The sequence below is a fragment of the Mesoplodon mirus genome (genome assembly GCF_964341445.2).
Source record: "Mesoplodon mirus genome assembly, chromosome: 10".
NCBI lineage: Eukaryota > Metazoa > Chordata > Mammalia > Artiodactyla > Ziphiidae > Mesoplodon > Mesoplodon mirus.
Genome location: NC_138986.1, coordinates 95,251,000 through 95,266,007, shown reverse-complemented (window position 1 = coordinate 95,266,007; position 15,008 = coordinate 95,251,000). Strand labels below are relative to the sequence as shown.

At 40.1% G+C, this 15,008-nt stretch overlaps 1 protein-coding gene across 1 annotated transcript in view; it reads right to left on the bottom strand.

Moving 5' to 3' along the window:
- Positions 1–1,945, bottom strand: part of TTK (TTK protein kinase) — a 42,754-nt gene extending 40,809 nt beyond the window's left edge. Inside the window, exons 1-2 of the mRNA XM_082634304.1 lie at positions 1,824–1,945; positions 566–706 (exon numbers count right to left, since the gene is read on the bottom strand). Of these exons, the coding sequence (XP_082490430.1) occupies positions 566–704 (139 nt within the window). The 5' untranslated portion in view covers positions 705–706; positions 1,824–1,945. The remainder of the gene's footprint in view (positions 1–565; positions 707–1,823) is intronic.
- Between the last annotated feature and the right edge of the window lie 13,063 nt (positions 1,946–15,008).

Below are 15,008 nucleotides of genomic sequence, written 5' to 3'. Positions count from 1 at the left end.
ATTTGAACAAAGACTTGAAGGAGGTAAGAGTGGGCAGATAGCTGGGGAGTGGTGTTCCGGGCAGAGAGCAAGAACAAAGACACTGGAATAGGAGCTGGTCCAGCACACAGGAGGCATAGCAAGGAAGCTGCTGTGAGCAAGGGAGAATAGGAAAGGCCAGGAGAGTAACAGGAAGATTCTTCAAATCAAATACTGAGTGTTTAACCTTAAATCTGTACATCATTTTATTGAGATTGGTGAGGTTTTCTCAGTTTGCAGCAAAAAAAGGAATGGAAAAAAAAATGGCATACCTATTGATGGCAGGCATATCAGCAGAAATGAGAGCTGCCAATAAGGGAAGAGTTATGAAAATTACCTCTGAGCACACTGTAACATGTGATGTTACGTGTCCTTTCTTAAGAAAGTGGAAAATTATGGGAACATTTCCACCCAAAAGGGTTAAAACGTAAAATGTTTGTGCTCTAACTGGTGAGCATCAATTACTGAGAAAAGTACACCATGTGAACACCCAGTGGTTCACATTTCCTTCCTTTACCTCAGAGGTATTCAAAACAAGGGAACTCACCTGTAGTATCAGCAGAGACTTTATTCAAGCTTAGCTCATCAGTAAGGTCTTCGTTTTTAAATTTGTTTTTAATATCTCTCACTTTGTTCATTATGGAATCAATTGTCAATTCTCTACCACTTAAATCCTCAGCCTCCATTTCTAAGGAAAAAAAAACCGAACTATTCAGAATTCCTATTTTTACTAGCATTAAAGAAAAAAATGTTGCAATTAGCCTTTTAGAACCCAGGAGACAAAAGCATTAATTATATGAATATCTCAACACAGATATTATCAGGCTGGTATTTGTGAAGCTACGTGCACAAAAACAACAGCATGTCTTCGTAATCTGCCCAGCAAGGATTCCAACAGGTAAGTCCACCTCTTCTTTCCACCAGAACGTCAATGAAGCCATTGCACAACACAGAAGTTGCTGCCCCCTTTCCATTTTTCTTCTCTGCCTTCCTTTCACTCTTTTTCCAGAATTATTTTCTCTGGGCCATCTGCAAATTCAGTCGTTCAAAAAAAAATGTGATGGTATGTTTGCTTGGATTCTGGTAGTGACATATAGGCATAAAAAAATCCTTTTGGTAGTGAGAATAACCATTCCTTTATTCATCTGCTTTATGTCAGTAAACCTGCACATTGCAAGTGCTTTCAAAGCATGATACATACAACATCACTGCCCTTTATTGATAAATGGGGTATCAGCAGCTTGTTCTTGTGCACATCTGGCAGAAACATGATGTGCTACCTTAATCATTCTAATACCAAGAATCTACTGTATTAGTACAGTACTGAGCACTTGCTCATCTGCATGGTGTTGATGTTTAGTCCACAAAGCGTCCGCAGTCTTTCTTCCTGTCAACCTCATCTTTGTGATTCTCAAACCCATCAATCCAGTAACCCAGGGTCACTGATATCAATGGCGCCCAGATCTCGAGCGTAACAATGAAAAAGGGGGATAAAGCGGGCAGCTAGGTATCACCCCTTGAAGCCAGGTTCCAAAGGTAACTGTCAGAATCATGGCCACCATCTCCTCTCCCTGTTCTAAAATACCAGACAAGAGAGGGAGTCTCCCCAGATGCCCTGCCAGGCCCTCTCTCCAGCCAAGTCCACATCTACCTCTCGTTTCCCGGGTTCTCAACAAAAAAAATCTCCGGCACTACGGGAGGATTGGAGGGGCAGAGAGCCCGCCCCTCCCCCTCCAGCCCGTTGAGCCGCACCCTACGTCTTCTGCCGGGCTGTGAGCCCTCCCCGCCTCGCCCCCACCGCTCACCGGCCCGCGCGGCGCGGCTAAAGAGCCCACACACCGGCCGCCGCCGTCCCTCCGTGCGCCGGCAAGGTAGGACTCTCCGCCGCAAAGCTGAGTTGAGGACAAAAGATGGAACCCCAGCCCCTCTCCGCAAACACGTTTGAATTTCCCCGCCGCGGCCGCCGCGGCCGCCTATTGGCCAGTGCTAGCCACGTGGATACGTCTGCCGTGATTGGTTCGTGTGCCCTGACACCGCCCCTTCTACTGCGGCCCACGAGCCCAGCCCCGCGGGGTCTTCCGGTCTGACTCTGCCCGCTCGGAGCCGGGAGTGAAAGGGATGCTGGCTGTTGGCCGGTGTCCCCGGGGCGCCGGTAGACTGGCTTTCCTGCACCTTCCCGTTTAACCAGGCCATAGTTTTGCCCGAGAGGTAGCCACTCCCGGGCAGAGTAACCCGGTGAAAGGAAAATAGGAGTGCGGACGCTGCTCCCAGCATCAGGACCTAAAAGGGGCCGTGTCAGTCGGCCCTTCCCCGCCACCGCCCCCTCACTCCTCGGTTCTTCAGGCTCCTCACTGCCCGACTTAGGGAGGATGCGGCAAGGAAGGATCTTTCACAGCGCCAACTCAAGAATCTCAGTGCTTTTTGTCCTTGAGCTTCCACTAGCCTTAGTTCTTCCACTATACTTAAATGACTGTATGCCTCGTCTTCAGGCCAAGGACCTCCCCTTTGTCAGAATTCTGCGCAGAACTCACACGCCCATCACGATTGCTATTTCTGAACTCGCCTTGTCAGCCCCCCTCCCTCCGAGCCTGTCCCACTTTAGAGCTCGTGTCCTCGGGGGAAGGGCACCTCCCTGGTAACCTACGCGAGGGCGAGGCTCTGCGGCTAAGTGGCTTTGTGGTCCAAGGCAATGCTTCTCTTCATCTGCGAAACGAGATGCCTGTTGTACCAGCATTAAGACATACGCTCTATGGCAGGACAGGTTGGTTAGTTTTGTGTACGTGTAGGAAACTAACTGCAGCTGTCACTTGTTAACTCCAAAGCTGTCAGAACCCTCGCATTCCCAGCTCTGACTAGCCACCCGGCCAGCCTGAAAGCCCTTCCTCACCGAATACATCTTTCCATACCTTCTGGCTCTGTATTTTTGCTTCAGCACAGCAAAATGATTTGCTATACCTGGTTGGCTAATCACTACCTTTGCATCATTGAGCCTAACACTGCTTTTAATTGAAGGAATATACTATTCCACCAATTCTTGTTGATCTCTTTGGGGCCTGATCTCAAAACTTGCATTTTGAAACGCATTTTGAAAATTGGATTTTCTTGAAAATTCTGCTACTAACTCTTATTTCTGTACACTCACTCCTTTGGTGAGCTCCTCCAATCTTACTTTTTTCTTTTTTTTGGGGGGGGGGCGCACTCTGTGGCATGCGGAACTTCCCTCATCAGAGATCGAACCTGTGCCCTCTGCGTTGAAAGCAGGGGAGTCTTAACCACTGGACCACCAGGGAAGTCCTCAAATCTTACCTTTTAAAATACCATCGTTGGGGACTTCCCTGGTGGTCTAGAGGTTAAGAATCTGCCTTCCAATGCAGGGGATGTGGGTTCGATCCCTGGTCAGGAACTAAGACCCCACAGGCTGCAGGGCAACCAAGCCTGTGTGCCACAAATGCGCTACAGCTAGAGAGCTGGGGGGCCCCAACGAAAGGTCCCACGTGCCGCAACCAAGACCAAGACCCGACGCAGCCAAAAATAAACAAATAAATATTTTATAAAATAAAATACTATCTATGTGTTAATGATTCCCAAATGTATAACCCCGGCAGAACTCTCTCTCCTGAACCCCAGACTCAAATATCCACTGTCTACTTAACGTCTCCACTTAAATGTCTCATAGGTATTTTAAACTCAAAATGTTCAAAACAGCTCCTGATCTCCCCACTCCCAACCTACTTCCTACAAAATCTTCTCTGTAAAGGACATTCCTTGTTCCATTTTTAAGCCCAAAATCTTGGTGTCCTTCCTGACCCCACATCTAATCTGTAAGCAGATTGTGTCAGGTCCAACAAGGTAGTCCTGGAATTCTACCACCTTTCTCCAGCTCCACCGCTACTGCCCTAGTACCGGGCACCCTCCTCACTCACCTGGGTTATTGCAGTAGCCTCCTGGCCGGTCTCTTTGCTTCTGCCCTCACCTCAATTTGTTCTCCAGCACAGCAGAGTAATCTTCAACGAGATCATGTCAATCCTTTGCTCAAAACCCTTCAGAGCTCAGAATAAAAAACAGAAGTTCTTACAGTGGTCTAGAGCTGCACTATTTAATATGGTAGCTATTAGCCACATAGGGCAATCGCACACTTGATCTGTGGCTACTGCAACTGAAGAACTGAATTTCTTAATTAGTTAACTTAAATTTAAAGACTGATACTCAGTGAAATTATTGGAAGAATTTTAAGTATATTGGAACAACTGGAGAGTGTGAATCTACTTTTTCAACTGTAAATTTTGTGAGCTCTAAAAGCAGATGAGTACTTCCAATGAAAGTGTCTGAGTTTAGTTTGTGTTGCAAGTATACACACTAGATTTTGAAGATTTAGTATGAAAAAATAATGTAAAATACATTATTGATAATTTTAAAAATATTGATCAGTTTTAAATGATGTTTTGATATATTGTGTTAAAATATATTCTTAAAATTAATATCCCCAGTCACAGATCAGAGGAGACTAAGACTTGACAAATAAAAGCAAGGTGGTATCATGGATTGGATCCTGGAACAAAAAGTGAACATTAATGGAAAAACTGAAGAAATCCAAGCAATAAGTAATTGAAGTTTAGTTATTAGTGATGTACCAGCGTTAGTTTCTTAATTTTGACAAAGGTACCACGGTACATATGATCTTAATAATAGGGAAGTTGAGAGAAGAGTGCACATCAACTCCCTGCACTTTTGCAGCACTTGTGTAATCAAAAATTACTCCAAAATAAAAAATTTCTTAAAATTTGGAATTTTCAAAGGAAAGGTAGGAGAACTAAAGAATGTATTTGAAGGAAATATGGCCAAAAATTGTCCAAAGATGGTAAAAGCTATAAACCAACAGATTGAAGAAGCTCAACGAACCCCAAGCACAAGAAACTTTACAAAAATTACATGTAGGCACATAATTAAATTGCTCAAAACTGGTGATACATATATACAATGGAATATTACTCAGCTATAAAAAGAAACAAAATTGAGTTATTTGTAGTGAGGTGGATGGACCTAGAGTCTGTCATACAGAGTGAAGTAAGTCAGAAAGAGAAAAACAAATACAGTATGCTAACACATATATATGAAATCTAAGAAGAAAAAAAAGGTCACAAAGAACCTAGGGGTAAGACAGGAATAAAGACACAGACCTACTAGAGAATGGACTTGAGGATATGGGGAGGGGGAAGGGTAAGCTGGGATGAAGCGAGAAAGTGGCATGGACATATATACACTACCAAACATAAAATAGATAGCTAGTGGGAAGCAGCCGTATAGCACAGGGAGATCAGCTCGGTGCTTTGTGACCACCTAGAGGGGTGGGATAGGGAGGGTGGGAGGGAGGGAGACGTAAGAGGGAAGAGATATGGGAACATATGTATATGTATAACTGATTCACTTTGTTATACAGCAGAAACTAACACACCATTGTGAAGCAATTATACTCCAATGTTAAGAAAAAAAAAAGATACGTGTACCACAATGTTCATTGCAGCACTGTTTACAATTGCCAGGACATGGAAGCAACCTAAGTGTCCATCGACAGATGAATGGATAAAGAAGATGTGGCACATATATACAATGGAATATGACTCAGCCATAAAAAGGAACGAAATTGAGTTATTTGTAGTGAAGTGGATGGACCTAGAGTCTGTCATACAGAGTGAAGTAAGTCAGAAAGAGAAAAACAAATACCGTATGATAATACATATATATGGAATCTAAAAAAACGGTACTGATGAACCTAGTGGCAGGGCAGGAATAAAGATGCAGATGTAGAAAATGGACTTGAGGACACAGGAGGGGAAGGGGAAGCTGGGACGAAGTGAGAGAGTAGCACTGACATATATACTCTACCAAATGTAAAATGGATGGCTAGTGGGAAGCTGCTGTATAGTACAAAGAGATCAGCTCGGTGCTTTGTGATGACTTAGGAGGGTGGGATAGGGAGGGTGGGAGGGAGACGCAAGAGGGAAGAGATATGGGGACATATGTATACTTATAGCTGATTCACTTTGTTGTACAACAGAAACTAACACAACATTGTAAAGCAATTATACTCCAATAAAGATATAATAAATAAATAACTCAAAAAAATAACAAAAAATAAAAATTGCTTTTATCATGAGTCATCATTCTTTAGCTCCTTTTAAAAAAAATCTTGGATGTGATAGACTACACTTTGGCTTTAACTTTACTCATTATTTATCCTCACTCTCCACACTCCCTGGGCATTCAAACAATTTTAATACATATAATTATGTTCATATTTTAGAATATGGAATACAGCAATATTTTGTTTATTACAAATATTTTAATTTACAGGTTTGTATAAGTTTATTAAGAATATTTTAATTTACAGGTTTGTTCCATATAAGTAACTTAATTAACCTACAAATTAGAGAGAAGGAGGTAGAAGAAATCTTTTGGTCTCTGCATTTATACATGCAGCTATAGTCTGCAAGTCCACAGGCTTGTGGCAGGGCTCACTTGGAGGCCAAGATGACTAGCTTCTCTTTACATGTGGTCTTCCACCTTAAAAGAAGCTAAATGGGCCCCTTCATGTGACCATAGCATCATTCTAAGAATGCTGAGTGGCAAGACCAGGTCTAAGAGCATGAATGCCTCGGTATGGTTGGCCTGCCACGGTGACTAGGAATGCACATAATCCATTAGGTTTTGCTAACCTTCTAAGTTTCCTTAAGTAGCCAAATATCTAGATACAAAGATGCAGAGTCTCTTAGTGATTATTATTATGATTCTGACTTGGCAGTTAGAGATATTTGTGACATTTCAAGTAAATTGTACTATTTGGTGATCTAAAGCCTCAACATACAAACACTTACCAAGCATCTCTTTGTATCATGTCTGCTGATGTCCCCATGAGCCAATGCTGACACATGGACAAATCCAGAGTCGATTTGGAAGGGGATCCACAAGGGCACAGATACTGGGAAGAATGATTCATGGGGCATTAATGTGGCAATCACCACAAGATCATTGAAAATTGTACTGTATAATTTTCTTAATTATTAAAGTGGGAGCATATTTTGTCTATTAAAGATATCAACCTCAATGCATGGATTTCATTTTCCATATTTAGTATTTGAATTTAATTATTTCCTTTAACTATTTCATTTTATTATCAATATCATTTTGTGTTTCATTGAATTCATAGATTTTTTTTTTTTAAACAGCATTGCTATTTCTTTTCTCACATTATTCTGCTCTGGATTTCATTGAATGTAATCAATTAACAATATAGTCATAACAATTATATGGAGAGTCAAATGTTTTAGTGTTTTTAAATTTTTTCTTTAGTAAAGAAAGTTTAGCATGTCAACAGATCAAAAGAAGGTTAATATTTCTAAAGTATTTTTATGGATGAGGTTCTAACTGTAAAATACTATGTCAAACAAACAAACAAACAACAACAAACAAGAACTACATATGCCACACAAAATACATCTATAGATCGAATTGGGCCCAAGAGCTATCAGTTTGCAAACTCTGCTCAAACTAAAAGTAAATGATAAAATTAATATTTTAGCATAACAAGCCCAATTTTTGCTCCATGCTATGTCATCCAGATAGGTCTTAAGAGAATTTAGAATGTTAATGTTTTCCACCATCTGCCATTTTCAGAGTGAAATCCTCAATCTAATTTAGAGAAAAGATCTGCCATACAGCAGACTGTTACAGAGTTTTATATATATTCATTAGTGATAAGCATAAAATCAGTTTAATTTATAGTTAAAATGCTATTCAAGAAAACTTGAAGGCAAGTCTTTCAGCCAGAACAATTTTAATTTCATGCCAGTTGATAAAAGTTGACTAAATTAGGCCTGTTTTACCAGTAATCACTGGTCATCACTTTGTTTGTGGGGACAGAAATGGGATGTGTAGGACCCTCAAAAGTGTGATCTGCAGACCAACATCAGCATTACCTAGGAACTCCTTAGAAATGCAAAATCTTGGGTGCCATGCCAGACATACTGAATTGGAATCTGCAATTTAACAAGATCCCCAGGGGACTGTGTACGCGTTAAAGTTTGAGAGGCACTGGCCTGGGATACATTTCTTGATTAAGTGGTGTCTTGTTCAAAACCACCCGGACGGACCTCATCAGTGAGCTTTTGTTGGGAGAGGAGAAGCATGAGCACTCGGGGCAGGGCCCTGGCTCTGGCCATCCTGAGACAGAAATATCTGAATTGGCTCCAGAGCCCCATGGACATTTTGCTATGGGCCCCGTGCAAAAATGTAGAGGTAGCATACTACCGCTTCTCCAGCAGCTGAGAACTGTTTCTATATGAATGCTGGTTTTCTGAGGGGACACACAGTCTTCCAGAAATACTTGCTGTCAGTACATTTTGCTCATACCCACTCCTAAAACTTTCACCCACACTTCATTTTACGACTCAACCTAATAGTTCCCCTGAGAGCCTAGTGAAAAGGAGCCATGAAGCCACTTGCCCTTCTAGAGACACACTGCCATGTAGTGTTATATATGCAGTGGCCTTTTCAGTGCCTCACTTCAGAAGGCATATGGCATCAGTCTGTCCCATTACTGGTCATATTAACATGATCACTTTGTTAAGGTGCTATCTGCCAGTTGTCCACCGTAAAACTTCCTTTTCTCATAGAGGTTCGGGAGAAAAGTATTTGTTGTGAGGGGACAGATAAAAATTCTAAAGAAAACTTATATTGTCTTTTCCCAGTATATCCCTCTGTGAGAGAGAAAATGTTAACAAATATCTAATCAAAGATTAGAGAATATAGTTCATGTTATTCTTTTTAAGAACAATAAAAACAATTAACAATGCTAAGTTATCTAAATTACACTTGTGGTGGCCAAATCTGTATAATCCTTTTAAATTACCTTGGTATTGGGGGTAGTTTTTTCAACACGAGAGTACACTATAGAATATCCATATTTTTCCCCATGGGAAGAAATAGCGATGGTTATTTCCTTTTTGTACTTACAAAGTAAAATTCAGAACATTATATATGGTTACTTAATTCAATTATTAATGAAGAGAGATATATCACAATAGCTTTTTTTAAAAATAAATTTTATGTATTTATTTATTTTTGGCAGTGTTGGGTCTTCGTTGCTGCATGTGGGCTTTCTCTAGTTGCGGCGAGCAGGGGCTACTCTTCATTGTGGTGCACGGGCTTCTCATTGCGGTGGCTTCTTTTGTTGCAGCGCATGGGCTCTAGGCGTGCAGGCTTCAGTAGTTGTGGCACGCGGGCTCAGTAGTTGTGGCATGCGGGCTCTAGAGCGCAGGCTCAGTAGTTGTGGCTCATGGCCTTAGTTGTTCTGCGGCATGTGGGATCTTCCCGGATCAGGGCTCGAACCCATGTCCCTTGCATTGTCAGGCGGATTCTTAACCACTGCGTCACCAGGGAAGCCCCACAAAGCTTTTAAAAAATCTTTTCAATATCCACTAAAGAACTTACTCTCTTTAAAGTAAATTTATGGGTAACAATTTCAGTGGTTAAAATGCCATGTTTTTGTTTTTGTTTTTGTTTTTTGGCCAAGACAAGACACTCAGTTTTACTCTTCTTTCAGTGGCATAAACATATAATCAACATGAATTATTACATAACATTTGGGCATGTAAAAATATTTTTCTAAATAAAGTTAAATCTAATACTGACTCCATTCTCCTGGACTTTGGAATTAAGTACAAATTTTCCTCCCTCCCTCTCTTCCTTCCTTCCTTCCTTCTCTCCCTCCCTCCTTCCTTTTTTTTTTTTTTTTCCTTTTTTAAGACTTCATTTTTTTTTAGAGCAGTTTTGGGTTAAAGAGATTTCCCATATACCCCCTGGGCCCACATATGTATAGATTTCTCTATTATCAACTTCTGCCACTAGAGTGGCATGCTTGTTACAACTGATGAACCCATGTTAACATATCATAATCACCCAAAGTCCACAGACACCTTAGGGTTCATTCTTGGTATTATACATTCTATGGGTTTAGACATGCATAATGGCATATATCCATCATTATGGTATTGTACTATTTTCACTGGCCAAAAAATAAAAGTGCCATGCTTTAACTATACTTTAATAGTCATTTTCTCATTTGACCCACACAACAATGATATGAAGAAGATAGGGAATGCATTATCTTCATTTATCAGATGAGGAGAACCTTAAAGAGGCCAGTGATTTGCCCATGCCCACACACGTTAGGGCCAGAAATAAAAACAGAACTGAGGTCTCCTGATTCCTGGACCAGGATGTTTTCCATTATAGCATAGTATTTATCTCCCTAGTTGCTCTTAAAATCTATGATCTGGGGCTTCCCTGGTGGCGCAGTGGTTGAGAGTCTGCCTGTGGATGCAGGGGAGGATGTGATGGGGAAATCACTCTTGATTTGATTCTCAAAAAATGATGGGGTAGTGCCTGATAAACATAGTAGAAACTCATTGAATGTTTGTTGAATGAACACATGAATTAGTTAACATGTATTCATGACATATATCTTAGCTATTAACTTTTCTAGTAAGCCACTGACAACCCCAGTCTAGGTTAGGAGATACTACTGTTTCCATTGTGTCCCATCATACTTCTGTTGTAATTTGTCATCAATGGTATTGTTGAGATTAGTATCATTATTATTGCTACATTTATTGGGTGCCAGAGGCTGAGGCACTGAGATTAACTCAGATTACAAGGTCACATAGTTAGTAAGGGAGATTAACTCAGATTACAAGGTCACATAGTTAGTAAGGGAAGAGTCATTTGTCATCACTTCTTACCCTTTATTATACTCATCTTCTTACTTGTCTCTCTACTGCACTGCTGATTCTTTGAGGATTGAACCTGAGTCAGAGTCAGCTTCCATAATAACAAGAACAGTAGCAAACAACATTCACTGAGTAGTCATACTACTTTACATGGTTGACCTCATTTAAATTTCACAACATGCTTATGCTTAGGTACTATTCAACCTATTTTACCATAAGATACATTTGGCAGTTATTTCTTTAAGATATACCATATGGGGCTTCCCTGGTGGCACAGTGGTTGAGAGTCCGCCTGCCGATGCAGGGGACACAGGTTCGTGCCCCGGTCCGGGAAGATGCCATATGCTGCAGAGCGGCTGGGCCTGTGAGCCATGGCCGCTGAGCCTGCGCGTCCAGAGCCTGTGCTCCGCAACGAGAGAGGCCACAACAGTGAGAGGCCTGTGTACCAAAAAAAAAAAAAAAAGATATACCATATGATTGAAATTATTGCAAAAGGCTATAATTATTTTTCACATTTTATTTATTTATGATTTTAAATATAATCTTTATTCTTTAGAACAGTTTGAATTTAAATGAAAATTGCAAAGTACAGGGTTCCCATATATTCCACACACTTTCCCTTATTATGAATATCTTACATTCATATGGCACATTTGTTACAATTATTAAACCAATATTGAGTCAGTAGTTTATTCAGACTTCCTTAGTTTTTACCTAGTGTTCTTTTTCCATTCCAGGATCCCATCCAGGATACTACATTACTTTTAGTTTTCATGTGCCCTTAGGCTCCTCTTGGTTATGACAGTTTATCAGACTTTCCTTGCTTTTGATGAACTTAGTTTTGCAGAGAACTACCTGGATATTTTGTAGAATATTCCTCAATTGGAAACCATCTAATGTTTTTCACATGATTAGGCTGGGGTTATGGGTTTGGGGGAGAAAGACCACGGAGGTAAAATGCCATCTTTATCACTTCAGAGCAAGGGTACATAATATCAATATTTCTTATCACCATTGCTGTTGACCTTGATCACCTGGCTGAGGTAGTGTTTGTCAGATTTATCGACCCTAAAGTTACTGTTTTTCTTCCCATTCCACATTGTACTCTTTGGAAAGAAGTCACTACATGCAGCCCTTACTTAAGGAGCAGGCTGTTATGCCCCACTCCCTTGAGCGTGGAGTAGCTACCTAATTATTTAGAATTCTTCTGCAAGAGATACTATCTCTTCTTCCCCATGTATTCACACAAAAGACCCCGAATAGTCAAAGCAGTCTTGAGGGAAAAAAAACAGAGCTGGAGGAATCAGACTCCCTGATTTCAGACTGTACTACAAAGCTACAGTCATCAAGACAATATGGTACGTGAACAAAACCAGAAATATAGATTAATGGAACAGGATAGAAAGCCCAGAGATAAACCAATGCACCTATGGTCAACTAACCTATGACAAAGGAAGCAAGGATATACAATGGAGAAAAGGCAGTCTCTTCAATAAGTGGTGCTGGGAAAACTGGACAGGTACATGTAAAAGAGTGAAATTAGAACACTCCCTAACACCATAAACAAAACTAACTCAAAATGGATTAAAGACCTAAATGTAAGACCGGACATCATAGAATTCTTAGAGGGAAACATAGGAAGAACACCCTTTGACATAAATCACAGCAAGGTCTTCTCTGACCCACTTCCTAGAGGAATGGAAATAAAAACAAACAAATGGGACCTAATGAAAAAAAGCTTTTGCACAACAAAGGAAACTATAAACAAGATGAAAAGACAACCCTCAGAATGGGAGAAAATATTTCCAAACAAATCAAAGGACAAAGGATTAATCTCCAAAATATATAAACAGCTCATGCAGCTCAATATTAAAAAAACAAACAACCCAATCCAAAAATGGGCAGAAGACCTAAATAGACATTTCTCCAAAGAAGACGTACAGATGGCCAAGAGGCACATGAAAAGCTGCTCAACATCACTAATTATTAGAGAAATGCAAGTCAAAACTACAATGAGGTATCACATCACACCAGTTAGAATGGGCATCACCAGAAAATCTATAAACAACCAATGCTGGAGAGGGTGTGGAGAAAAGGGAACCCTCCTGCACTATTGGTGGGAATGTAAATTGATACAGCCACTATAGGAAACAGTATGGAGGTTCCTTAAAAAACTAAAAATAGAACTACCATATGACCCAGCAATCCCACTACTGGGCATATACCCTGAGAAAACCATAATTCAAAAAGAGTCATGTACCAAAATGTTCACTGCAGCTCTACTTACAATAGCTCGGAGATGGAAACAACCTAAGTGTCCATCATTGGATGAATGGATCAAGAAGATGTGGCACATATATACAATGGAATATTACTCAGCCATAAAAAGAAACGAAACTGAGCTATTTGTAATGAGGTGGATGGACCTAGAGTCTGTCATACAGAGTGAAGTCAGAAAGAGAAAGACAAATACCGTATGCTAACACATATATATGGAATTTAAGGAAAAAAATGTCATGAAGAACCTAGGGGTAAGATAGGAATAAAGACACAGACCCACTAGTGAATGGACTTGAGGATATGGGGAGGGGGAAGGGTAAGCTGGGACAAAGTGAGAGAGTGGCATGGACATATATACACTACCAAACGTAAAATAGATAGCTAGTGGGAAGCAGCCGCAGAGCACAGGGAGATCAGCTCCGTGCTTTGTGACCACCTAGAGGGGTGGGATAGGGAGGGTGGGAGGGAGAGAGATGCAAGAGGGAAGAGATATGGGAACATATGTATATGTATAACTGATTCACTTTGTTATAAAGGAGAAACTAACACACCATTGTAAAGCAATTATACTCCAATAAAGATGTTAAAAAAAAGAATTTCACACTGTATTAAACGAGATGCTGCGATTTCGTGCATGTGAATGGGAGAGAGGATGGGGATCTGTTCTCCATAGGAAGCATCCAGGATCTCACAATACAGAAGTAGTCATCAATTTTCTAGAAGAAGTTCAAACTAATCTGAACCTTGCTAGACCACCAAAGTACGTAAGTAGATTGTTGAACATTATTACTCCAAATATAGAGACTTGACTGGGTTTTTTTTTTAATATGGCTAATAGCTTCTAGGATCAGACTGACACATAAATTGCAGTTGAGACTTGAGAAACCATAATTTCAATCCAAAAAACTTTAATCTGATAAATATATTGGATAAATTACATTTTATTTTGTTAATTTCAAAAATAGAGCATTTAATGAAGACTATGGTTGCTTGAGCGATACAATAAATCAGTTACTTTTAGTTATCTCTTCTTTCCCTAAAGTGTCTGCCACTTATAGTCCTTGCTATGTTCTGAAAAAATATGTTATCATTTTGACATCATAAATACTTATTAATTATTATTTATAGCACTGGGTTGGGTCCTCATAAAGGAACCCCAAATAATTCTTATACTCTAGGATGCTTCCAATATAAAATAAAATCAAAGAATATATAACGGGTCAGTTGGAAAAGAAATAAATCTAATAACTATGATAAAAGATAGTATTCAGATTATTTTAACAGTGTCAAAGAGCAGAAGCAATTAACACTGCATTCAATGGCCTTTAAATATAGCATCCTAAATCAATTGGAGAAAAGGTTACACAAAAAGCAGGTGACATGCTTAAATACCAAGTAGGTGAAAAGGTTATTGGACTATTCTCAAAGGTCTTGTTCAGTGTCAGAAACTATCAAATTACGAACTTACGTAGTTTTGCTCCTTTTCAGAGGTAAGATTATCTTGTTACCTCCCATCATCTTATTATTATCTAAACAATAAAAAAAATACTTTTCCCTCTTTCACCTAGATTGTCTTTTGTCTCCTGAGCAACTACTCTTTTAGATTCACCACAACTCCGTCAGGTCTAAGCGGATTTTTCTAATTGTAAGGCCTCTCTCGGCCCTCTCTCTTTTCCTCATGACCTCATTCAATTATTAGAACCTTATTTAACAATTAAATTGCTTTGACGATTCTCTGTATATTAAAAGGGCCTACGGAACACATGCAAGCATTCATTCAAATTATTTGTTACCTTGCTAACGATTAGACCCTAAAGTCCATTCTCCATCACTGTAGCTGGGAAGACAAACATCCCTTTACTAATTTAGAGGGATAACTTCTGTATCTCCCTTGTCATGGTAACAAGTCTGTGCAGGTGGAGGTGA